We start from the raw sequence: 25,899 nt of genomic DNA, 5'->3' as shown, positions 1-25,899 counted from the left end.
GGAGTAGAAGTTCATCCATATTAAAAGATGTTAGGTGGGGAGTTTTGGGAATTGAAATCCATATATCTTAAAGCATGCTGGCTGGGGAATTCTGGGAGTTTGGTCCCCCACTTAAAAGCATGCAGACTGGGAAATTCTGGGATTTGAAATCCATATCTCATAAAGTGTTCTGACTGGAGAATTCTGGGAGTTGAAGTCCGCCCATATTAAAAGATGCTAGGTAGGGAGTTTTGGGATTTGAAATCCATATATCTTAAAGCATTCTGATTGTGGAATTCTGGGAATCTTGAAGTATACTAACTGGGGAATTCTGGAACTTGAAGTCCACCCATTTTGAAGCATGATGGCTGGGGGATTCTGGGAGTTGAAGTCGTAAGGGTGAAAAACGATGATAAGTCACTTTTATCAGCGCCTTCGAATGGTGGGTAAACGGGTTGCTATAAATATCGGACCTACCTGTTGTGTTTTGAGAAGGTGAGGATGATGGGAAAAGGGAAGATCTTTGGGGAAGACAGTGACGAGAATAAAACCCTCCCTGTTTCTTCCTTTCCTTTCCCCCAACAGGTTTATCTACGAGACCGAACATTTCAACGGAGTGGCTGAATTATTGGAAATCCTTGGGAGGTAAATCTTTCCCCATTCTTTAAAGCAGGGGTCTCCAACCTTGGCAACTTTTAAGACTTGTGGACTACAACTCCCAGAGTTCCTCAGCCAGGAGACCATCTCTGAAAGGAGGGCCCTCCAGCCTCCAGTCAAAGACCTTTAGCCAAGGAGAACTTGCCATTTCATGTGGCAGTCTGTTCCACGGGCTGCCGTTCTATATAATTCCTTCCTCACCCGGATTTCTTCGAACCGTCGTTTAGTTGTGCGGTGGCGCAGTGGTTAGAGTGCGGTACTGCAGGCTATTTCTGCCGGCTGCCTGCAATTTGGCAGTTCGAATGTCACCAGGCTCAAGGTTGACTCAGCCTTCCGTCCTTCCAGGGTGGGTAAAATGAGGACCCAGATTGTTGATGGGGGCAAGAGGCTGACTCTGTAAACTGCTTAGAGGAGGCTGTAAAAGGGATATAAGTCTAAGTGCTATTGCTAGAGGTGTAGGGTTTCCTGGAGGGGAGGGAGGGAAGGAAGGAAAGAGAGAGAGAGAAAGTAGGAAAGAAAAAGAAAGAAAGAAAAGAAAGAAAGAGAGAGAGAGAGAGAGAGAGAAAGAAAGAAAGAAAGAAAGAGAAAGAAAGAAAGAAAGAGAAGGGAAGGGATGGGATGGGATGGGATGGGATGGGAAGAAAGAAAAGAAAAGGGAAGGAAGGAAAGAAAGAATGAAAGAAAAAAGAAGGAAGGAAGGAAAGAAAGAAGGAAAGGAGGGGATGGGATTGGATGGGAAGGAAAGAAAGAAAAAGGGAAGGAAAGAATGAAAGAAAAAGAAAAGAAAGAAAAAAGAAGGAAAGAGAAAGGAAAGGAGGGGATAGGATGGGAAGAAAAAAGGGAAGGAAAGAAAGGAAGAAGGAAAGAAGAAGGAAGGAAGGCAAAAGAAAATTGTAAAACTGGAGATTAAATTCTTAAATTCATCCATCTGAATGTTTCTCAACCTCTGAGAAATTCTGGCCAGGGAATTCTGGGAGTTGAAGTCCACTCATCCAAGCTGCTTCGTTGGGAAGCCCTGATTTAGCTCCCCCGACACCGATATGAGAAATTGGCTGCTGCAACAACAACCCTGCAGGGATGACCTTCCCTCCCTTAAAACCCCACTCCCTCCGGCTTCTCTTTCAGCATCATCAACGGCTTCGCGCTGCCCTTGAAGGCGGAACACAAGCAGTTCCTGGTGCGGGTTCTGATCCCGCTACACTCCGTCAAATCGCTCTCCATTTTCCACGCCCAGGTGAGCCTGGCAGCGCCTGGCACCCAGCAACCCCGGGGGTGGGTGGGTGCCGGAGACGAGCCCTCGAGGCGCTCCGGGGTTCAGAGAGGCTCCTCACCTCCTCACCCGGATTCCTCTCTTGCAGCTGGCCTACTGCGTGGTCCAGTTCTTGGAGAAAGATGCCACGCTGACCGAGCACGTAAGTCTGGCCTTTGCAAGGGGCAGGGGGGCAAGCAGCGGGGCAGGGGGCACGGCTGCAGCGGGGGGTGGGGGGGCAAGATTTGACAGCGGGGCAGCAGCCCTGGGCGCGAGAGGCACCTTCGAACAAGAGCCGGAGTTTTCTTTTCGCTCGTTCCTTGCGTTTCTAGAGCTGCCCAACCCCACTAAGTGAAAAATTCCAAAAATTGGCTTAAAATTCCAATATTTTTCCTCTTCTTCTCTCTCCTTCTCTCTCTCTCTCTTGAATGATAACATCTGTCCCATTGCAATTCTAGGGCTCCATTTTATGGTGATAATATGGTTTTAATCTGAATTTAATAGGTTATCTCTCATATTTTATTGTCCACTTATATATATATTTATTTATATATATTTGTCTTCTTAAGTTTTCGCGGGTGTGCATATGCAAAAAATTAAAATCTCGGGTGTTTTCCCGTGTCATTGTAAATAAGTTGGTTAAAATATTTAAAATCCTGGTTAAAATCCCAGCTTAAAATCTACTAAAAATCCTTACAGAGCACTCTGCAAGGTCTTTAAAACCTCAGCTAAAATCCTACCAGTGACTTTAAAAGTTTTTCTTATAGCAGCGTTATTTATACATACATACATACATACATACATACATACATACATACATACATACATACATATATATATATATATATATATATATATACAGGTAGTCCTTGTTTTATGATCACAATTGCTCCACGATTGAGCAATTTCACACAGGGGTTGTTGTTTTTGTTTGTTTTTAATAAAGTGAGACATTTTTTGTGAAGTGAGACATTTAAGTGAGTTCTGCCCCGTTTTACGACCTTTCTTGCCTGAGTTGTTAAGTGAATCACTGCAGTTGTTAAGTTAGGAAAACGGTTGTTAAGTGAATCTGGTTTCTTCGTTGACTTTGCTGGTCAGAAGGTCGCAAAAGATGATTACTGGGACACTGCAATCGTCATAAGTACGAACCGAATAGGAGCCAAGCATCTGATTTTTGATCATGTGACCATGGGGAGGCTACAACGGTTGTAGGTGGGAGAAACAGTCATAAGTCACTTTTTTTAATGCCATTGCAACTTTGGTCACTATCAATCAGAATAGAGCTTGAAGGGACCTTGGAGGTCTTCTAGTCCAGCCCCGTGCTCAGGCAGGAAAGCCCTATACCATTTCAGACAGGTGCCATCCAGTCTCTTCTTAGAAACCTCCAGTGATGAAGTACCCACAACTTCTGGTGGCAGGCTGTTCCACTGGTTAATTGTCTTCACTGTTAGGAAGTTTCTCCTCAATTCCAAGTTGCTTCTCTCCTTGATTAGTTTCCATTCATTGTTTCTTGTCCTGCCCTCAGGTGCTTTGCTTAAAAAGTTTGGGTTAAAAATGGTTTTTTATATATATATATATAAATTTTCTTACTTCTTCGTAGGGTTTATGTGTGTTTTTCTTCTAGCCAGGTTTTCCCTACGTAGCCAAGGTTTTTTTGTAGCTCCAGCGCAGAGCTTGCTAGGTGTCAGAAAGGAAAAAAGCCCAGAACCGAGTAGATGTGATTCTACTGAGCTGGAGCTACAAAAAAACCTTAGCTACGTAGGGAAAACCTGGCTAGAAGAAAAACACACACACACACACACACACACACATATATATATATATATATATAATATATATAATATACTATATACTATATAATATTTATTTTGTATATATAGAGAGAGAGAGTGAGAGTATATAAAATGTATGTATGTATGTACTGTATTTCCCCGAAAATAAGATTAATTGGAAAACAATCCCTAATGCATCTTTTGGAGCAAAAATTAATATAAGACCTAGTCTTATTTTCAGGGAAACACAGTATATTTATTTATGTATTGGTTCGATTTATATGCCGCCCTTCCCTGGAGACTCAGGGCGGCTTACAATGCGTTAAGCAATAGCCTTCATACTTTGGTATAGACCTGCTTAGTAGGGCTTTCGCCCCCCCCCCCCAGCGGTGTTTTTTTTAATACAAAGTCAAAGTTATATATGTAGTGTGTATGTGCGTATTGACATGACCATTTCTCTCACCTACAATATATGTGTGTGTGTAGTCCTCAATTTACAACCATCCATTTAGATATATATATATATGTGTATGTATGTATGTATATGTATATGTATATGTATATGTATATGTATATGTATATGTATATGTATATGTATATGTATATGTCAGTGGTGAAATCCAATTTTTTTTACTACCGGTTCTGTGGGCATGGCTTGGTGGGTGTGGCAGGGGAAGGATATTGCAAAATCTCCATTCCCACCTCACTCGGGGGCCAGCCAGAGGTGGAATTTGCTGGTTCTCCAAACTGCTCAAAATTTCTGCTACCGGTTCGCCAGAACCTGTCAGAACCTGCTGGATTTCACCCCTGCTCTATGTCTACGTATGTATGTATATAGATATATACAGATAATACACACGCAAGCACACATATTTGCTGACGCTCTATTTAAACTAAATATGAATATCGGCGATTTCATGACCTCTACAGATGCCGTACGCTCAATACAAATCGATCAATCAATCAATATTTTCTCTTTTCTTCGGCAGGTGATACGGGGCCTGTTGAAATACTGGCCAAAGACTTGCACTCAAAAAGAGGTACCGAAGGGCTGGGCAGCGGGTGGGGGGGGTTGTCGCATGCATAGAGGGGGGGTCAGGCCCCGCAAAGGCATCAGCCAGAGGGTCTCCCCCTCCTTTCATCCCCTCCCTCTCCCCCCTTCCCGATCAGGTGATGCTCTTGGGGGAAATTGAGGAGATCCTGGATGTGATCGAGCCCTCGCAGTTCGTGAAGATCCAGGAGCCGCTCTTCAAGCAAGTGGCACGATGCATTGCCAGCCCCCACTTCCAGGTGCTTTGGGGAGGAGGGGGCGGGGAGGGGGAAACCATCTTTGCGGTCGTCCTCCACTTACGACTACAAATGGAGATGGAGTTTCAGTTGCCAAGCCATGCGGTCGTTAAAGCAAGTCGTCAAGTCACCAGGACTGTATTTTCAAAACCAGTTTTACTTCGGTCGTTAAGTGAATCGCATGGTTGTTAAGTGAATCGCGTGGTCGCTAAGTGAATCTTGCTCCCTCCCCAAATTGATTTTGCTTATGGGAAGCCAGGTAGTGTTGTGACCCAGGCCCAAGTAGTTAGTATTAAATACAAACAGTTCCAAAAGAGCCTTGGTAGTACAGTGGTCTAAGGCACCCTGTTATTAAGCTGGTTATTAAGATCAGCTGCCTGCAATTACTGCAGGTTCGAATCTCGCCAAGGCTCAAGGTTGACTCAGCCTTCCATCCTTTCTAAGGTAGGTAAATTGAGGACCCAGTTTGTGGGGGCAATAAGCTGACTTTGTATAAATATACAAAAGGATGAAGGCTATTGCTGAGCGCATTGTAAGCCGCCCTGAGTCTCCGGACAAGGGCAGCATATAAATCAAATTTAAATAAATAAATAAAAAATAAATTAAAAAAACAGCTGAGAATTAACTCCTTCTCAGCGTCGTCCAAACTAAATGAAAGCAAATTCTTCAAAACACCATTCCATAGTTTATCACCGACCTTGGGATAATTAGGCAAAGTGCCAAAGGCTTTTCTTGGCAAAAGTTCAGAAGCAGAAGACGCCGACAAGAAATGAATACAGTGAAACAAGAAGCAAATCTCTCAACGTTGTTTTCCGGCAAAGAGCCCAAGAGCCGTTGCTGGTCTTTTAAGCCTTATGGGAGGGGCCAATCATCTCCTGGCCTTACTCCTGAGTCGTCCTCTCTGCTGTAGCTGCTCCTGCCTCCTGGCAGCTCTTCTCACACATGCACTAGGAACAGGCTCCTCCTGTTCCTCTGTCTCTCTACTGTCAGCCTCTGGAGGCTCCGGGGTCCGCACCTTACTCCCCGATGGCCCCGGACCCATCTCTGCGTCCGACGCAGAGCCCTCATCCGGGCCTTCCCCAGCCTCCGGGACGGGCCCCTGTTCTTCCTCATCCTCCTCACTGTCCGACTCCGCTGCCAGCTCCGCAGGCTGCTGGCGAACCACAACAGGTAGGTGGTTTGCGACTGTAATACGCACAATTGCCAATGAGGATGAAATGTGATCCGATGACCGAAGGGGAGAAGTTGCGACAGTTGTAACTTTGAGGATGGGTCATAAGTCACTTTTTCTGAGACCGTCGTAACTTTGAACCATCGTTAAGCCATTGGTCATAATTCAAAGCCCGCCTTACAGGTAGTCCTTGACTTGCAACCATTCATTTAGTGACCGTTCGAAGTTACAATGGCACCGAAAGAAGTGACTTATGACCGTTAGTCACACACTGATGACCGTTGCAGCCTCCCTGTGGTCGCGTGATCAAAATTCAGGCGCTTGGCAACTGACTCGTATTTATGACGGTAGCAGTGTCTTGGGGTCACCGGATCCCCTTTTTGCGACCGTCGGACAAGAAAAACCAACGGGGGAAGCCAGATTCACTTAACGACCAGGTTACTCACTTAACGACCACAGTGATTCACTTAACCACCGTGGCCATAAAGGTCGTAAAACGGGACAACACTCACTTAACAACTGTCTTGCTTAGAAGGGGAAACGGGGCAAAGCTCAATAAATGTCTCACTTAACAACAGAAAATTTTGGGCTCGATTGTGGTCGTAAATCAAGGACTGCCCAGCTTGAAGGTGGCTGGGTCAGGGACTTTTCAAACGGGCTTTCGAATCCTCACAGCCGTTGCTCTGTGCCCCCCCCTCCCCAAAAACAGGTGGCCGAACGGGCACTCTATTTCTGGAACAACGAATACATCCTGAGCCTGGTGGAGGACAATTGTCACACGGTGCTGCCCACCATCTTCGGCACGCTCTACCGCGTCTCCAAGGAGCACTGGAACCCGTGAGTCCGGCGGGCACAGCACCGGGGAGGACTTGGTCAGAGAACGAGGACTTCCTCAGACTTCCCCAAAAGTTAGAAAACTCACCTGGGAAAAAGCCAGGGGTGAAATGCTCCCAGTTCGGACCGGATCGCCCAATCCGGTAGCGATGGCAGCAGGTGGTTCGGAGAACCGGTAGCAAAAATCCCTGTGTCCCCCCCCCCATGCCCAGCTGAGCCACGCGATCATCAGATGGTTTTTTTTTTTTTTTACTTTTAAAAGCATTTTTTCTACAACCTCTTCGGCCGAAAAAATGCTTTTAAAAGTAAAAAAAAAAAAAAAAAAGCCTCTGATGATCACACAGCTCAGCTGGGATCGTCAGAGGCTTTTAAAAGACGGTTGTAGAAAAAATGCTTTTAAAAGCCTCTGACGATCGTAGCTGAGTTGCCTGATTGGCAGAGGCTTTTAAAAGACAAAAAAGCCTCTGCCAATCAGGCAACCCTTCATTGAAGAGGTTGTAGAAAAAATGGTTTTAAAGATTTTTTTTTTTTAAAGTTGGCCACGCCCACCCAGTCACATTACCCACCCACCCCCCAAGCCATGCCCACAGAACTGGTAGTAACATAGATTTCACCACTGGAAAAAGCCCGCTTCCCACTCCAGGAAATTACAACCTGGTATAGGTTGTCCTCTCGGTCAGTCGGAATGGGACAACTCGTTGCAGCCAACTCACCGTGGGACGATCCAAGAATTCAATTTAGTTATTTCAAATAATTTTAAAAATATTATAATTTTGGTCATTCGCTTTTTATTTCGTCCCTCCTTTGGCATCCTTAATGATTCTGTTCAACCACTTCTTCAATGTTTGTGTGATTCTTGTCCCACAGTGAGTTACCCATAGCGAATTGGCCATGAAGAGTTGACCATGGCAAGTTGGCTGCAATGAGTTGGCCATGAAGAGTTGACCATGGCTAGTTGGCTGCAGTGAATTGGCCATGAAGAGTTGACCATGGTTAGTTGGCTGCAGTGAATTGACCATGAAGAGTTGACCATGGCTAGTTGGCTGTGATGAATTGACCATGAAGAGTTGACCATGGCTAGTTGGCTGCAGTGAATTGGCCATGAAGAGTTGACCATGGTTAGTTGGCTGCAGTGAGTTGGCCATGAAGAGTTGACCATGGCTAGTTGGCTGCAGTGAGTTGTCCATAGTGAGTTGGCCATGAAGAGTTGACCATGGCTAGTTAGCTGCAGTGAGTTGTCCATGGTGAATTGGCCATGAAGAGTTGACCATGGTTAGTTGGCTGCAGTGAATTGACCATGAAGAGTTGACCATGGCTAGTTGGCTGTGGTGAGTTGGCCATGGCAAGTTGTCGTAGTTGTAAGACTGTAGGGATGTTGGGCCTCCCCATGTGTCCCAGGTTCGTCTTCTCCTTGTTCTCACCTCCCCGTCCCACCTCTCTTCCCAGGACTATTGTGTCCCTGGTCTACAACGTCCTCAAGACCTTCATGGAGATGAACGGCAAGCTCTTCGATGAACTCACTGCCTCCTACAAGGTGGAGAAGCAGCAGTAAGTGTGTTTGTGCGAGGGTGTGAACTGTTTGAGTGGGGGTGAGGAGATGAGGGTGGGGAATTCTGGGAGTTGAAGCCCACAGGCCTTCAAGTTACAGATTACAGATTAACAGAGCTGGAAGAGACCTTGTAGGTCATCTAGTCCAATCCCCTGCCCAAGCAGGTGACCCTACACCATTTTCTGACAGGTGGCAGTCCAGTCTCTTCTGGAAAGCCTCCAGTGATGAAGCTCCCACAACTTCTGAAGGCAACTTCTGTTCCATTGGTTGATTGTTCCCACGGTCAGGAAATTCCTCCTTATTTCTAGGTTGAATCTCTCCTTGGTCAGTTTCCATCCATTGTTCCTTCTCTGGTTTTCAGCTGCTTTGGAGAATAGCTTGACTCCCTTCCTCCTCTCTGGGGCAGCCCCTCAAATATTGGAAGATGCTCTCCTGTCTCCCCTGGTCCTTCTCTTCACTAGACCAGCCATGCCCAGTTCTAAGCTTGGCTTGGTTTTGTGAATAGGGGATGGAATTGGCATCTTGTACAAAGGCAGCCCATTGAGCTAGTTAATGGTTCAGTCAACTATCACAGAATTGCGGAGTCAGAAGGGATGCCAAGGATAAAATACAGAATAACAAGAGTTGGAAGGGGCCTTGGAGGTCTTCTAGTCCAACCCCCTGCTCAAGCAGGAGACCCTGTCCCATTTCAGACAAATGGCTTGTCCAGTCTCTTTCTTAAAAGCCTCCAGTGATGAAGCACCCACAACTTCTGGTGGCAAGCTGTTCCGCTGGTTAATTGTTCTCGCTGTCAGGAAATTCCTCCTTATTTCCAGGTTGAGTATGCAAGAAAACCGGCTAAACCACTCTTAAGACTCTCTGTCTGTCTCTCTCTCTCTCTCTCTCTGTGTGTGTGTGTGTAAACCTCCAAAGTCAGAAAACATCAGGAAGTTTTTAAATAGTCTCCTGCTTGCGCAGGGGGTTAGACTAGAAGACCTCCAAGGTCCCTTCCGACTCTGTTATTCTGAAATGCAATCTAGTAAACTCCACGTTAGACCGGTCATTTAGGTCAGCGGTCCCCAACTTTTGTGGCTTGGTGGCCCGGCTGGAAGCGGGGGAGGGGGAATCAGGCCGCACGAGTGGCGGTCCAGTATGTGCCCACGTATACATGTCACACAGACTGGGCTGTTTGCATGCACATACATGCCAGCCTGTTGCTTGCATGGCCTGGTTCTGAATTGGCCATGGGCCAGTAGTAGAACGCGGCCCAAGGGTTGGGGACCCCGATGTAGATATGGGGGGGGGTTTGGCCAAATGGCTGTCCAGTCTCTAAAACAGGGGTCCCCAACCTTTCGGACCTCAGGGACCACTAAATCCATAATTTTAAATCCCGTGGACCACTAGTATGATCTGCCTAATGACCGGGTGAGCGGGCGTGGCTAGGTGGTCATGTGACTGGGTGGGTGGGGTCAACTCGATGTCACTCACATTGAGGGACGCCTCGCCGGCCTCTGCTCGCCCCTCCCCTCCTCGCCTGGGCTCCTTAGGGCCCCAACAGGAAGCAGTTGCTGGAGCTAAGCAGCCACCAGGAGAAAGAGTTGGCAAAACAGCTCAGTTCAAATTGGATCTGGCCGAGAAGGAGGCTCAGCAGGAGCACCTCACTGAGGACTAGGAGCTTAGGCTTTCCAAGCAGAGGGAAGACCTGCGGGAATGCAAGGCCAGGTACTGGCACCTGGAGGCTCAGCCGGCTGAGATGGTCAGCCAGTTCCAGGCCATGATGCAATCCCACTGAAACAAGGCCCTCCAGCTCTTCTCCACCAGTGGCACTTCCCTCCAGCCTTTGCCCAAAGCCCCACACCAGGAGGCTGAAGCAGACCCCAATTCAGAATTTCTGCCCCCCTCTGACCCACACAAGAAGACCCCGAAGGGGGAGACTCTCTGCAGCAACACAACCGTTCATTGCACGTATCCGGCCAAGGGGCTGTAGTTTGAGGACCCCTGAGTTAGTGCAATATTAAAAAATGCAAATTATTTTTCTGCGGACCACCAAAATTTTCTCGCGGGCCACCAGTTGGTGACCGCTGGTCTAGAAGACCTTCAAAGTTGCTCCCAACTCTTGTTAATTGTGTAATTCTGAATTTTGTCATTTTTCTGGGCACGTGGTTGGGGGTGGTTGGGCGGGGGGGCGGGTGTTGAACGGGAAGCCTCCTTCTTTGCCCCTGACCCCCCCCCACTCCTCCTCCTCCTCTTCCCCTCCCTGCAGGGAACTGAAGAAGGAGAAGGAACGCCAGGAGCTCTGGAGGCATCTGGACGAACTTCAGCTGCAGAAGCTCCAAGGCTTGGAAGAAGCCAAGATGAACCGCTTGAATTTGCAACGCACCCTGGCCAGCTAGGAGCCCCTCCTCCGCCCCTGGAAGTGACACCCCCACACCCACCCTCGTGGGCGGTGGGAACGGTCCACCCCTCCCAGGCCGAGACAGCTGGTTCTCCTCCCCACACCCCTCCACATCGTGTGCCGAGTCGGATCTCCCGTCCTCGGCTGCCCCCCACCGCGAGGCCAGCCGGAAAACCGAAGGATGAGAGTTTGGGGGGCCGGGCAGTGGAGGGGGGGGGCTGGGCTGCGATGCCCCCCCTCCTTTCCTAAAACTGATGGGCCTGTAAATAATAGGGGAGCCACAATCTTGCAAAGACAATTGGGGGGGGATGACTAACCAGGGTTTGTGGGTGGGTGAGGTGGAACGGGAGAATTGGAGTGCAATATCCGACGGGGAGGCGGGGGGGACAGAGCTTCTCCCGCTCCCGTGGTCCTCCGGGGCAGGGAAAATGCAGCCCCCCCCACTTAGTAGTGCAGCCCCTAACTCACGGCTGTAGAGCCCCTCCTTGCCCCCTAAGCCCCCACGCTTCCTTCCCCAAAGGGCCAATCTCCTCGTTTGCGGGGTGGTGGGGGGCATGCCCTGCCATGGAAGAAGGGGGTGCCGCCCCGGGAGAGGCCCTGTGTGGTGGTGGGCTTGTGTGGAGAAAAAAAAAATTGCTCCCCCCCCTCCCCAGCAGTTTGTTCGTGTGGGTTTGCAGTTGTGTCTGGCTGGTTGTGTGGTTGTGCACGCGAGAGAGAGAGGTTGCAGGCGGTCTTCACTATGTCCTCTGCAGCTCGGGGGGGGGGAGAGGGGAAGGGGGGCAGGGCACATGGGGCAGTGAGGTGTCTGTGTGTGCCCCCTTCGGTTTTGTGTTCCTCAGAGGGTTTCAGACACACACAGACACACACACACAGGGTCAGAGCGAAGGAAAGTGTGCACATTGCGAGGGCCAAAGTAAGCGTACTTCAGTTCTCCACCTCTTCCTTTCTCCTTTCTCCTCCTTCTTCTCTTTCCTCCTCCTCCTCTTCTCCTCCTCTTTCCCTAGCTGCCTTTCTCCTCCTCTTCCTTTCTCTTCCTCTTCTTCTCTTCCTCCTCCTCCTCTTCTCCTCCTCTTTCCCTAGCTGCCTTCCTCCTCCTCTTCCTTTCTCTTCCTCTTCTTCTCTTCCTCCTCCTTCTCCTCCTCCTCTTCTTTTTCTCTTTCCTCCTCCCTTCTCCTTCTCCTCCTGTTCTTTCCTCCTCCTCCTTCTCTTTCCTCCTCCTCCTCTTCCTTTCTCTTCCTCTTTTTCTCTTCCTCCTCCTTCTCCTCCTCCTTTTTCTCTTTCCTCCTCCTCCTCTTCTTTTTCTCTTTCCTCTTCTTTTCTCCTCCTTCTCCTTTCTCCTCCTCCTCCTCTTCCTCTTCTTCTGCTCTTCCTTTTCTCTTTCCTCCTCCTCCTCTTCCTTTTTCCTCCTCCTCTTCTTCCTCCTCTGCCTCCCTTCTCTCTCCTTCCTCCCCTTCCTCCTTCTCCTCCCTGGGCTCCTGACCTTGGCGGAAGACATATTTGCTGGATAGGACAACTCAAAGGCGTTGCAGCAGGCTCTCTGCCTATCTCGCTTGGTGTGTGTGTGTGTGTGTGTGTGTGTGTGTTTGCGTGAGTGCCCGTTGTGCGTGTTGAGTACGCAGGAGAGTCATTCTCAGCCACCAAAATCTCATCGCAGGAGGACAATGCAGGAAACCCAGCGCAGCAGCCTCTCAAGTGGTCCTTGCTGGGGAGGGCGGGAGAAGGATGCTCATAAGAACCCCTGGGAAGCAAATGGATTCCTTTCTCAGCATCTGGCTTGGGTTGCTCAGAGACACCGAACATCTGGAAAGCTACCCGAAGTGGGTTTCTTCATCCCCGCTGCACCTGCATGGGGACCGAGCGGAGAAGCATAAAAATAAAAAACACCCTAATTTTTATAGCTCCCAGTTGGAACTGCGAGGTCCTTGGTGCTCTCTGAGCTTGGTGCTTCTCTTGCATACGTGTCACGATCCAACTAGGTCACATCGATGCTAGTCAATCAATCGGAATAGAGCCGGAAGGGACCTTGGAGGTCTTCTAGTCCAGCCCCCTGCTCAATTGTACCATTTCCTAAGACAAGTGGCTGTCGAGTCTCTTCTTAAAAACTCCAGCGATGGAGCACCCACAATTTCTGGTGGTAAGCTGTGGTTATAGAATAGTATAGAATAGCAGAGTTGGAAGGGACCTTGTAGGTCATCTAGTCTGACCCCCTGCTCAAGCAGGAGAACCTATACAATCTCAAAGACAGTCTCAAAACCTCCAGCGATGAAGCACCCACAATTTCTGGTGGCAAGCTGTTCCACTGGTAAAATTGTCCTCACTGTTAGGAAGTTTCTCCTTAATCCCAGGTTGCTTCTCTCCTCGATTAGTTTCCATCCGTTGTTTCTTGTCTTCTGGTGCTTCGGAGAATAATTTGACCCCCTCCTCTTCTTTGGGGCAGCCCCTCAAATACTGGAATGCTGCTATCATGTCACCCCTAATTCTTCTTTTCTCTAGACTAGCCAGACCCAAATCCTGCAGCTGTTCTTCGTATGTTTTAGTCTCCAAGCCTTTTAATCGTCTTAGTTGCTCTTCCCTGCACTTTTTCGAAAATCTTAACATACAAAAGTATGAAGGCTATTGCTAAACGCATTGTAAGCCGCCCTGAGTCTCCGGAGAAGGGCGGCATATAAATCGAACCCACAAATAAATTGATCCAATCTTTTTTTATAACGTGGGGACCAAAACCGGACGCAGTATTCCAGCTGTGGCCTTACCAAGGCTTTATAAAGCGGTACTGCATGTAATTTTGATTCTATGCCTCTTTATGCCACCAAGGATTGTATTCGCTTTTTTTGGCTGCTGATGGCACTGAGGATGTTACCTCCTTGGGTCGTGAAACGTCTTCAGGAAAACAAGCAAGCTCAGAGAGCACCAAGAGCCTTGATAGTACAGTGGTTTAATGCACCCTGTTATTAAGACCAGCTGCCTGCAATTACTGCAGGTTCGAATCTTACCAGGCTCAAGGTTGACTCAGCCTTCCATCCTTTCTAAGGTAGGTGAAATGAGGACCCAGTTTGTGGGGGCAATAAGCTGACTTTGTATAAATATACAAAAGGATGAAGGCTATTGCTGAGCGCATTGTAAGCCGCCCTGAGTCTCTGGAGAAGGGCGGCATATAAATCATTTTTTTTTTAAAAAAAGGGCCCCTCAACCCTAAGTGCCACACTATGGCGGCAACTGGCATAGTATCTTCTCTCCCACCCCCCCAGGACACTCCTCGGGATGGAAGGAAGCCCCCAGGTCCCCTATTCCAACCCCCTGCTTTAGGTAGAATCCAGGAGAGCATCTCTGAAAAGAGGGGGCTCCAGTCAAAGACCTTTAGCCAAGGAGAACTTTCCACTTCATGTGGCAGACTGTTCCACAGGCTGCCGTTCTATACAATTCCTTCCAAATCCGGATTTCTTCAAACCGTAGTTTAGTCGTGTGGTGGCGCAGTGGTTAGAGTGCGGTACTGCAGGTTAGTTATGCCGGCTGCCTGCAATTTGGCAGTTCGAATCTCACCAGGCTCAAGGTTGACTCAGCCTTCCGTCCTTCCGAGTTGGGTAAAATGAGGACCCAGATTGTTGGGGGAGTAATATGCTGACTCTGTAAGCCGCTTAGAGAGGGCTGTAAAACACTGTGAAGCGGGATATAAGTCTAAGTGCTATTTTCCTTCCTTCCTTCCTTCCTTCCTTCCTTCCTTCCCTGTTAGAATGCAATATTGCAGGCTAACTCTGCCCACAGCCAGCAGTTCGATCCTAACCGGCTCAAGGTTGACTCAGCCTTCCATCCTTCCGAGGTGGGTAAAATGAGGAGACCCAGATTGTTGGGGGAATAATATGCTGACTCTGTAAACCACTTAGAGAGGGCTGTAAAACACTGTGAAGCGGGATATAAGTCTAAGTGCTATTTTCCTTCCTTCCTTCCTTCCTTCCTTCCTTCTTTCCTTCCTTCCTTCCTTCCTTCCCTGTTAGAATGCAATATTGCAGGCTAACTCTGCCCACAGCCAGCAGTTCGATCCTGACCGGCTCAAGGTTGACTCAGCCTTCCATCCTTCCAAGGTCGGTAAAATGAGGAGACCCAGATTGTTGGGGGCAGGAGGCCGACTCTGTAAACCGCCTAGAGGGGGCTGTAAAAGCACTGTGAAGTGGGATATAAGTCTTAAGTGCTATTGCTAGTGGTGTAGGGTTTCCTGCCTAAGCAGGGGGTTGGACTAGAAGACCTCCAAGGTCCCTTCCGACTCTGTTATTCTATTCTGTTCTTCCAAATTAACAATTTTCTCTCCTTTCTTTGCGTGTTGGTGTGTGTGTGTAAGAGTACGTGTGAGGGAGATGAGTGCGAGGTGAAAGACCCCTCCTCTCCCCTCCCACTAGGTATGATCACCTCAACACAGTCTTGGTACCCAAAAACAGACCCTCGGTGGGGATGCGGGGGGTGGGATGGGGAAAGGGCACACGGCTTCCATTGCAGTTTATTTTTTAGTAGGCCACTCGGATCGGATTCTTCTCCTATATAATCGGATTTAGTAATACCCCACCGGTGTAGTTTTCACAGGAGAAGACACCCCCCCCCCAAAGCACTTGGAAGGGAGGGCCTCCAAGGGTTGATGGTGGTGGTTGAAGTGGGGCTGGCAGGGTAAACCTGGGGAGGGGGCTGCAAGAGAGATATTTTGTGGGGGGAGGGTGCGAGTGGGAGGGGGGGTCGAGTCTATTTATGAACAGTTTCCTGGATCACGAACCTTCCCTCTTCCCCGTCTTCCTTTTGCTGGACGACTCTGTATTCAATAAAGAGAAAATTTCATGTCACAAGTGAGTGTGTGGGGGGCTGATCTGGGTCCGGAGTGGGGCAGGGGCATCACTCAAGTCTGCAGAGAAGTGACTTTCAAACTTTCAAAAAAACACAAATGTAGGAAGGCCTTGGTGGTGCAGCGGACTAAAGTGCTGTTAAGTAGCACCAGCTGCCTGCAATTACTGCGAGTTCAAATCTCACCAGGCTCAAGGTTGACTCAGCCTTCCATCCTTCCGAGGTAGGTAAAATGAGGACCCGGATTGTGGGGGCAATAAGCTGGCTTTGTATAAAAAAAGAACACTGCTTTGGGGGGGGGGGCGAAAGCCCTACTAAGCAGGTCTATACAAAAGTATGAAGGCTATTGCTTAACGCATTGTAAGCCGCCCTGAGTCTCCGGAGAAGGGCGGCATCTAAATCGAGCCAATAAATAAATAGAATAGAGCTGGACGGGGCCTTGGAGGTCTTCTAGTCCAGCCCGGGAGACCTTATCCCCGTGATGGTGAACCTATGGCACAGGTGCCCATATCTGTGGGCATGCGAGCTCAGCTCCAGTGTACATGCGCAGTGTACACTCCTTCCTTCCCTCCCTTCTTTTTCCTTCCTTCCTTCCCTCCCTCCTTCCTTCTTCCCTTCATCCCTCCCTCCTTTTTCCCTCCCTCCTTCTTTCCCTCCTCCTCTCTCAATCTTCCCTCCCTCCCTTCTTTTTCTTTCCTTCCTTCCCTCCTTCCTTCCTTCTTCCCTTCATCCCTCCCTCCTTTTTTCCCTCCCTCCCTCTTTCTCTCCCTCCTCCTCTCTCCATCTTCCCTCCCTCCCTTCTTTTTCTTTCCTTCCTTCCTTCCCTCCTTCCTTCCTTCTTCCCTTCATCCCTCCCTCCCTTCTTTTTTCCTTCCTCCTTCCCTCCCTCCGCCTCTCTCTATCTTCCCTCCCTTCTTTTTCTTTTCTTCTTTCCTTTTCCCTCCCTCCTTCCCTCCCTCCCTTCTTTTTCTTTCCTTCCTTCCCTCCTTCCTTCCTTCCCTCCCTCCCTTCCTTCTTCCCTTCATCCCTCCCTCCCTTCTTTTTTCCTCCCTCCTTCTCTCCCTCTGCCTCTCTCCATCTTCCTTCCTTTCTTCCTTCCTTTCCTTCCTTCTTTCAGTCGAGCAGCGCCCAACCATTAAAACCTAACATCAAAAAACAGCAAAAACCAAAACACACCTAACCATTGTAAAAAAAAACCAGAATGTATTCAGCCATCGAGTTACCCCAAGCACTCAAGGGATCCCACACGCAACCTGGCTTCCCTCATACACAGAAATCCCCTTGTAATTTCTTACAGAATTAAAAGCATCTTTTTTAGAAAAACACAAACGGGTCACTTGGCCAGCACAGCCCCACAGAATGTCCATTTGCTCCAGAGTTTCTCAACTTTAGAAACTTTTAAGATGTGTGGACTTCAACTCCCAGAATCCCCCAGCCAGCAAAGCTTCTGGGAGTTGAACTCCACACATCTTAAAGCATTCTGGCTGAGGAATTCTGGGAGTTGAAGTCCACCCCTCTTAAAGTTTCTGAGGTTGAGAAACACAGACCTTGTTGGTGGCTGCAGAAATCATCCGAGGCGCTTCAATATCTGGAGAGGCGGCACACGTCACACTGGCAGGTCTTGGCGGTGAAAATGTCCACCGTTTTCTGCAAGCCGAGACTGCAACGCAGCCGGAGTTTCACCTGGAGAGGACAACGCAAAACAAAAAAACAAAACTCGTTTGACATCACTGATATTAGATCGCCCTGATTCCTGCTCTTTCTTTGCAGCTCAGGCTTTCTTTCCAGAACCGTGCAAAATACGGACAATAAATCCCACCCAGTGCAGTTACGCCTTGGTGGCGCAGCAGACTAAAGCACTGTTAAGTAGCATCAGCTGCCTGCAATTACTGCAAGTTCGAATCTCACCGGGCTCAAGGTTGACTCAGCCTTCCATCCTTCTGAGGTAGGTAAAATGAGGACCCGGATTGTGGGGGCAATAAGCTGACTTTGTATAAAAAAGAACACCGCTTGGGGGGGGGGCCCGAAAGCCCTACTAAGCAGGTATATACAAAAGTATGAAGGCTATTGCTTAACGCATTGTAAGCCACCCTGAGTCTCCGGAGAAGGGCGGCATAGAAATCGAACTAATAAATAAACAAATAAATAAAATGGGGCAAAACTCACTTAACAAATGTTCCACTTAGCAGCAAAAAAATTTGAGCTCAACTATAGTCATAAGTCGAGGACTCCCTGTATAAGCAGCCAGAATTCCATAACACAGGTAGTCCTCGACTTATGACCACAACGGAGCCTAAAGATCCTGCTATTCAGTGAGACATTTGTTAAGTGAATGTTGCCCCATTTTAGCACCTTTCTTGCCACCGTTGTTAAGCGAACCATTGCTGGTGTCAAGGTATTAACGTGGTCGTGAAATCCGGCTTCCCCATCGACTTGGCTTGTCGCAGAAAGGTCGCAAAAGGGGGACAGTCGTAAATATGAGCCAAAGCGTCTGGAATTTTGATCAGGTGACTGGGAGGGGGGGAATGTGGCAAAGGTCGCAACTCTGAAAACGGTCGTAACTTTGAATGGTCGGTTGTAAGTCGAGGACTGGGAAGAAGCCCGCCTGGATGCTCTCACCGTCTGCATTTGGCTGATGGTGCAGCATTGGGAGACGGAGGTGATGTTGTGTTTGAAGCTGCTGGCCAGAAGCACCGAATACTTGGAGGGAAAAGCGCTGGACTCACAATAGCCCACGCAGGCCTGGACGGCACGGGTGGCCCTGCAGGCGCCCTGTCGGTCACTCCGGATGGTGACGTTGAAAGCTAAGCGAGAAGAAGAAAAACAGAACGGCATTGGTGTCTGGGACGGACTACAATAATGTAGGTAGGTAAATGCGAATCCAGCTGGAGGATCACTGAAGGGCCCTCTTTATTGTAAGAAAGGAAATGTGCTTGTTTAAGGGAAGCCAATTAACCAGATGAAAGGCAGAGTATTCCTTTGAAGTAGAAACATTCACAAAGAGGCCCCTCAGTTGTCAGAGAGCATTTGGTGATATACAGTATGAAGGTTAAAGAGATCAAGTATGACCACATGTAATATTAACAAGAGATAATTTGAATCTATGCTTCAGTAATTGGCTAAAAGAATTATGACTGTTGGCAAAGAATAAAATGAAAGTGTCAATTAAATATGACAAATGTATATGGTCACATAAACTGCTGAGTTAACAGAATCCTTTGTCTAGAAGGGTATAAAAACCATTGTACCTAATTTCTGTCTTTGTTCAACGCTTCATGTACAGAGCTTTGAACCTATTGCGCAATATACTTTGTCTCTGATTAACCCAGAAAAGTTGTGTTGGTCTTATTAAAGCCACAACAACAACTCCCATCATCTTTTTATTTATTTATTTATTTTTAAACAAAACATAAAACATCCATCATCCACTACAATTGCAAGCAGTGTGTCGTTCGGTTACAAATCTTTTGTGCTTCATCTCACATTCATACTACTTTCTCATATTATCAATCTAATACAGACGTCTTCAAACATGGCCGCTTTAAGACTTGTGGACTTCAACTCCCAGAATTCCCCAGCCAGCCGTGCAGTGATGGGAGGGTATAGAAAGCATAGAGATTTAAAGAGGGCGGAGATTCTCTCTCCTAGAGAGGTCAGTTTCGGCTTTCTTGGGTTTAAACCAGGGATCTCCGACCTTGGGCCACTTTAAGACTTGCGGACTTCCACTCCCAGAATTCCCCAGCCAGCATGGCTGACTAGGGAATCCTGGGAGTGGAAGTCCACAAGTCTTAAAGTGGCCCAAGGTTGGGAACCCCTGTTCAAAAGGATTCTGTTTAGGAAAGCAGATTTATTGTGTTTTCTAGAGCTGAGATTCTAGAAAGAGGGCAGAGAAGAAACAGAATTCAGAATAACAGAATTGGAAGGGACCTTGGAGGTCATCTAGTCCAACCCCCTGCTCAAGCAGGAGACCCTACACCATTCTGGACAAATGGATATCCAGTCTCTTCTTCCAGTATTGGAGCACCCACAACTATGGGAGGGAGGGAAGGAGGTGGAGATAGATAGATAGATAGATAGATAGATAGATAGATAGATAGATAGATAGATAGATAGATAGATAGATGATTATGCATATATGTATATATGTACTGTATATATGTATATATGTAAAGGGAAAGGTTCCTCTCGCACGTATGTGCTAGTCGTTCCTGACTCTAGGGGGCGGTGCTCATCTCCGTTTCAAAGCCGAAGAGCCAGCGCTGTCCGAAGACGTCTCCGTGGTCATGTGGCCGGCATGACTCAACGCCAAAGGCGCACGGAAGGCTGTTCCCTTCCCACCAAAGGTGGTCCCTATTTTTCTACTTGCATTTTTTACCTGCTTTCGAACTGCTAGGTTGGCAGAAGCTGGGACAAGTCATGGGAGCTCATCCCATTACGCGAAAGAAAACAAATATATATATATTTGTTTTCTTTCCTTTTCATAGGCTTTAATGTGTATTTAGCCAAGTTCTTCCTACGTAAACCAAGATTTTTATGCAGCCCTAGTTCAGTGAAATCACAATCCACTAGTTTCTAGGCTTTTTTTCTGGCAGCCAGCAAACACTCTGTTATGGTGAATGCACGACATGAACCAGAAGGATCTCCATGCTAAAGCAATTCGAATTCTGCTCCCTGTCTGAGAGGTCCTTGGAGCTGCTCCCTGAGCTTGGCTATTTTCTTGCTGTTAGCCAAACTAGGTTGCAGCATCCGTGCTAATGTTTCTCCTTTATCGCTCCCTCTGTCTCTCTCTGTCTCTCTGTCTGTCTGTCCATTTGTCAATCCCCCCCCCCCCGAAAGCTTACAGTGCAGGTGGCAACCGAGTCTTGCAGCTTTGGGAGCCCAGACTTCTGTGGCCAACAGGCAAGAGAAGACGGCGGCCCAGAAGAACCTCGGCATTTCTGTGGAACCTCTGAAAAATAGAAGTTCAGTAATTAGCAAAATTCGGTGCGAAGCTGCAGCAATAAAGATCACCAAGCACCAGTGGTGGGTATCAAAATTTTGTACTACCGGTTCTGTGGGTGTGGTTTGGTGGGCGTGGCATGGTTTGGTGGGCGTGGCTTGGTGGGTGTGGCAGGGGAAGGATAATGGTAAGGAATTCGCAGAGTAACCCTTGAGTAGCAAGGGTGTGCACACGATTGAGAGTAGTTATGAAGAAACACAGCCAACACACAGATACACTGAGTTGTGTTTACTTTCAGGAAATAGTAAGGCACAGTCCAATAAACAGTCCAGGTCAAACACATTTATATGTAGCAGGAGATAGCCAAAACGACAGTCCAGGGATAATCCAATAACAAAGTCTTCTTACCAGTCGTCGTAGTCATTCACAATAAACAGTTCTTCTGGATTTGCAAACAGTAGCATAAAGAGATATCAGAGAGCAAGAACAGCAAAGAAAAAACAAACCATGTTTCTAGCTCCCTGTTAAGGAGATTGGCTACAGAGCTAACCAATCAGGACACTATGATGCAATACAGCAGTCTTAAAGCTATATTGAGGGTTTATATATTGCCAATCCAACAAATTAGGTAATAGTCATTTCCTAACAGATACTATAAAATCTCCATTCCCTCCCCAATCCAGGGGAAGGTTACTGCAAAATCCCCATTTCCTCCCAATCAGCTGGGACTCGGGAGGCAGAGAACAAATGGGGGCGGGGCCAGTCAGAATTTTTACTACCGGTTCTCCGAACTACTCAAAATTTCCGCTACCGGTTCTCCAGAACTGGTCAGAACCTGCTGAAACCCACCTCTGCCAAGGACATCTTATGTAACAGTCAGAAGTGGAATTCAGCCGGTTCGTACCAGTTCGGGCGAATTGGTAGCGGAGATCGTGGGTGGGCCACCCCACCTGCCCAGGTTCTATGCCATCCTATTTAGGCACGGTTTTGAGGCGTGTGAAGCGAGCATGCCCGCGCGGGGCGAACCGGTAGCAACAAAATGTGAAACCCATCGCTGGTAGCAGGTTCATGCTTTTGATCAAAACCAGTAACATCGGGGTTCAAATTTCTACCCAGCCAGCATTTCTTAAGCTGAGCCAAGCTACCTTACAAGGTTGTTGTTTCTTCAGAAAAATTATTCAAATCTTACATTCTGAACTCAGATTCCCAAAAACAGAAAAATTAACCGCGATTGGTATTTGATTGTGTCTCCCCGGGGAAGCTGCAACCCTGCAAGGACTGGTCGTAAGTGGTTTTTCAGTTCCAACTTTGAAGGTCACTAAACAAATTATTGGAACTCGGAGATCATTCTCCACTTCCTGTTATTATACTACCACGTTGCTTTCTTCTTAGCAAATACAGTAGTGGCCAAAATTGTGGAAACTTTTTGGGAAAAATGTATTTTTAAGATTTGATGGATTTTTTTTTTCGGGGGGGAGTTTCAAGATAATCCTATTCCACTGCTGGAATGGCCTGGGAACAGCCCAGACCTTCACCCAATGGAAAATCTATGGAGCCGACTAAAGAAACTGGTTAATCAGAAGCGACTCAGCAATAAACCCCAGTTAATAGAAGCCATCATTCGATCTTGGTTTCACATGAGAACAGCTGCAGAACTAAAAGACTCGGTTCACTCCATGGGAAGACGTTGTAAGGCCGTCATTCAGGCTAAAGGTTACCCAACGAAGGATTAACTGACATAGTGATAATTTCTCTATATCTCATTTTTTCTATGGTGATCGTTTTTGTATATCTTGTTTTTTCTACGTGTTTCACTTTTCTTCTTTATACTGTAACTGCTATTCTGATAGCAAATCCTTCATAAAAGTTATTGCATCACGTTCTTAATTAAATTATCTTTCCATTGATATATAATTTTATAGTACTACTCCAGAAAAAGTGGTGTTATTAGGTAGTTTTAGAAAATATACTTTTCCCAAAAGGTTTCCACAATTTTGGCCATGACTGTAGAATTAAGGACAAAATTCCTGACAATTAACTCGTGGAACGTCTCTTGACTTCAGAAGTTATGGATCCTCCATCACTGGAGGCTTTTCAGAAGAAACCGGACAGCCACCTGTTCAGAATGATACAGATACTCCTCGACTTAGAGCCACCATCGAGCCCAAAATTTGTGTTGCTCACCGAGACAGTTGTTAAGTGAGTGACACGGTGGTTACGTAAATCTGGCTTTTCTCCCATGGACTTTGCTCTTTGGAAGGTCGCAAGGTAACCTTACCTTTGGAAGGTAACCTTAGGATGTTGCAACCGTCATAAATATGAGTCAGTTGCCGGGCGTCTGGATTTTGATCGTGTGTGTGTGTGTGTGACTGTGGGGACGCTGCTAATGGTTGAAAAACGGTCATAGCAGGGCTCGCATAAACATCTAAATTCTATGCCAAGGTCTTAGCAGATACACTAAATTGACTCAATTTATTATTTACTGTTTATAAAAAAAATATATTATATGTATATGAAATCTTATTCTGTTCCCCGCCCTGAGTCCTTCGGGAGAAGGGCGGTATAGAAATTCAATAAATAAATAAATAAGTCATTTTTTTCCCCATGCTGCTGTAACTTTGAATGGTTGCTAGAGCTGTTGTAAACAGAGGACTTTCTGTATCTTCATTGTAAAGGTTGAAAAGCCAGGGAGATTGTAAACTCCGGAGGACCGCAAGGCTCAGTGACTAAGACACTGAGCTTCTCAATCGGGAAGGTTGGCAGTTCGGCGGTTCGAATCCCTAGTACAGGTCTCCTGGGTGAGTAGGGGGTTGGACTAGATGACCTCCAAGGAACCTTCCAACTCTGTTACTGATAGGCTGGTGCAATTAAAAAATTAATATTTACACACACACACACACACACAGAGAGTTAAACTCCTCTTTTCAAGTACCCTCACTGCACCCTTTTCTAAACTTTTTTAAAAGCAGGGTCTCTTCCGTTGTCCTGAATGAGATCCGCAAGGAGAAAAATGCAGAATTACCGTATTTTCTTGGAGTATAAGACACACTTTTTTCTCCCCTAAAAGAGGGTGAAAATTTGGGTGCATCTTATACACCGAATGTAGCCTTTCCCTTCCGCCGCCCCCCCAGAAAATGGGGCACACAGATGTGGCAATAGGCTATGGCAATCCCCGCAGCCTGAAACAGCTGATCTTTGGGAGGCCGATCCAACCGACAATCAGCTGCTTGTGTTAATCAGGCTGTGCTGAAAATGAAAATGAAACAGGCTGTTTGCTGTTTGCTGCAAGGAGACGAATTGCTGGAAGGCAGAGGCAGATTTTTTTTTTCTTGTTTTCCTCCCCAAAAAAGGTAGGTGCGTTTTATAGTCCGCAGCATCTCATACTCCTAAAAATACGGTAGGTATTTTTCCGCAGTTCGTGGGATTTAGCATCTGCTTGGATGCCTTCGTCTTTCCTTCGAAATCCCCTTCCCCATCTGAGATCCCAAAGTCGATCTGCATTAGATCTCCAGCCGACGGGACCCCCAACTCTCTTTTAGCCACTTACCCGATCGCCTGAGTGGTCTGCAGTTTTCACCAGGTGGGCTGCAGCCGGTTTGTTCTCTTCAGCCGTCTACGTCTCAGCTGTCTGAGTTCCCCACCTGGCTGCCTCTTCTCACCTGGGCCCAGCCTTCCCCTTCCTCCTCTCCACCCACTTCTCAACCAGCCCTTCACACTTGCCTGCCAGCTAAGATTCAGGGACTCTGAGTTTGAAATCAGGGGATTGATGCTAATAAGCCTCTGTGGCTCAGAGGAGTCAGAGGAATTTAGGAATCCTCTGTGGTTCAGAGGAATTTAGCTGGATCTTTGGAGAATTGATGGAAAAGAAATGTAATGCCCCATTTAGGGGCAGCTTTCCAATTTTCCTGCTGGGATATCTTTATTTTTACTTATTTATTTATTTGTCAAACATGTATAAGATATACTTATAAATATGTATAAATATAAATTAGTATAATTATAAGTATAAATATGATTATGAATCAGGGGTAAAATGATACTGGTTCGGGCGAAACGGTAGCGATAAAAACTACCGGTTTGGTTGAATCAGTAGTTAAAAAAAGCTATGATATGACCTGTGCCGTGTGGTTTAACTTTCCTAGAAAGCAGGATTTCCTACTTTCTAGCAAGCTGAACCATGTGCCACAGCTTGTCCCTCCGCTATTCTACTTACCTTCCCAAGCCTCCTTTTGGCTCATACTGCTCCTCTTGAACTGGTAGCTTTTTAAACATGTGCGTTTGGTGCGCACTGTGCATGTGCATGCAGCACACATTTTGTGTGCATGCATGCATGTTTGGTGCACACTGCACATTTAATGCGCAGTGAGCGTTTGTGTGCATGCATGTATGTTTGGGGCACACTACGCATTTAATGCGCATTGAGTGTTTTCTGCATGTATGCATGTTTGGTGCGCTCTACGCATTTAATGTGCAGTGAGAGTTTTTGTGCATACATGCATGTTTGGGGCACACTACGCATTTAATGCGCAGTGAGAGTTTTTGTGCATACATGCATGTTTGGGGCACACTACGCATTTAATGCGCATTGAGTGTTTTTTGTGCATGTATGCATGTTTGGTGCGCTCTACGCATTTAATGTGCAGTGAGAGTTTTTGTGCATACATGCATGTTTGGGGCACACTACGCATTTAATGCGCAGTGAGCGTTTGTGTGCATACATGCATGTTTGGGACACACTACGCATTTAATGCGCATTGAGTGTTTTTTGTGCATGTATGCATGTTTGGTGCGCTCTACGCATTTAATGTGTAGTGAGAGTTTTTGTGCATACATGCATGTTTGGGGCACACTACGCATTTAATGCGCATTGAGTGTTTTTTGTGCATGTATGCATGTTTGGTGCGCTCTACGCATTTAATGTGCAGTGAGAGTTTTTGTGCATACATGCATGTTTGGTGCGCACTGTGCATTTAATGCACAATGAGCGTTTGTGTGCATGCATGCATAATGCGCAGTGAGCATTTGGTGTGCATGCATGCATGTTTGGTGCCCAGCACACATGCACGGCCAGCGATCCGGTAGCAAACCGGTTCAGATTTTACCCCTCTTATGAATACATGGAATGGATTTGTATAAATGGGGACTGTAGGACAAGGATGGAAGGCACGCTGGTGCGCTTATGCATGCCCCTTACAGACCTCTTAGGGATGGGGTGAGGTCGACCGTAGACAGCCTACACCATTTTTGACAGAGGGCAGTCCAGTCTC

The 25,899-nt window shown here is 47.2% G+C and overlaps 2 protein-coding genes across 3 annotated transcripts in view; one reads left to right on the top strand and one right to left on the bottom strand.

Moving 5' to 3' along the window:
• Window positions 1–15,695, top strand: part of PPP2R5B (protein phosphatase 2 regulatory subunit B'beta) — a 48,221-nt gene extending 32,526 nt beyond the window's left edge. Inside the window, exons 6-13 of the mRNA XM_087881267.1 lie at window positions 565–624; window positions 1,762–1,870; window positions 1,995–2,048; window positions 4,647–4,697; window positions 4,828–4,947; window positions 6,825–6,952; window positions 8,396–8,497; window positions 10,741–15,695. Coding sequence (XP_087737393.1) covers window positions 565–624; window positions 1,762–1,870; window positions 1,995–2,048; window positions 4,647–4,697; window positions 4,828–4,947; window positions 6,825–6,952; window positions 8,396–8,497; window positions 10,741–10,870 — 754 coding nt within the window. The 3' untranslated portion in view covers window positions 10,871–15,695. The remainder of the gene's footprint in view (window positions 1–564; window positions 625–1,761; window positions 1,871–1,994; window positions 2,049–4,646; window positions 4,698–4,827; window positions 4,948–6,824; window positions 6,953–8,395; window positions 8,498–10,740) is intronic.
• On the bottom strand, window positions 15,544–24,272 carry GPHA2 (glycoprotein hormone subunit alpha 2). Of its 2 annotated transcripts, XM_087881269.1 has the most exons (5): window positions 24,180–24,272; window positions 20,535–20,641; window positions 18,313–18,497; window positions 17,241–17,376; window positions 15,544–15,664 (listed from the first exon to the last, which is right to left on the bottom strand). In XM_087881269.1, the coding sequence occupies exons 2-4, from the start codon at window positions 20,626–20,628 to the stop codon at window positions 17,275–17,277; spliced, it is 381 nt and encodes a 126-aa protein (XP_087737395.1). In that variant the 5' UTR covers window positions 20,629–20,641; window positions 24,180–24,272; the 3' UTR covers window positions 15,544–15,664; window positions 17,241–17,274. The 2 variants fall into 2 exon arrangements, with proteins under 2 accessions (XP_087737395.1, XP_034261707.1); XM_034405816.3 differs by lacking the exon at window positions 15,544–15,664 and having other exon boundaries at window positions 16,875–17,376.
• Window positions 24,273–25,899: the final 1,627 nt, after the last annotated feature.

Source organism: Pantherophis guttatus, chromosome 18, assembly GCF_059756535.1.
Source record: "Pantherophis guttatus breed Tessera chromosome 18, ASM5975653v1, whole genome shotgun sequence".
Lineage (NCBI taxonomy): Eukaryota > Metazoa > Chordata > Lepidosauria > Squamata > Colubridae > Pantherophis > Pantherophis guttatus.
This window is presented reverse-complemented; position numbering and strand designations above follow the sequence as displayed.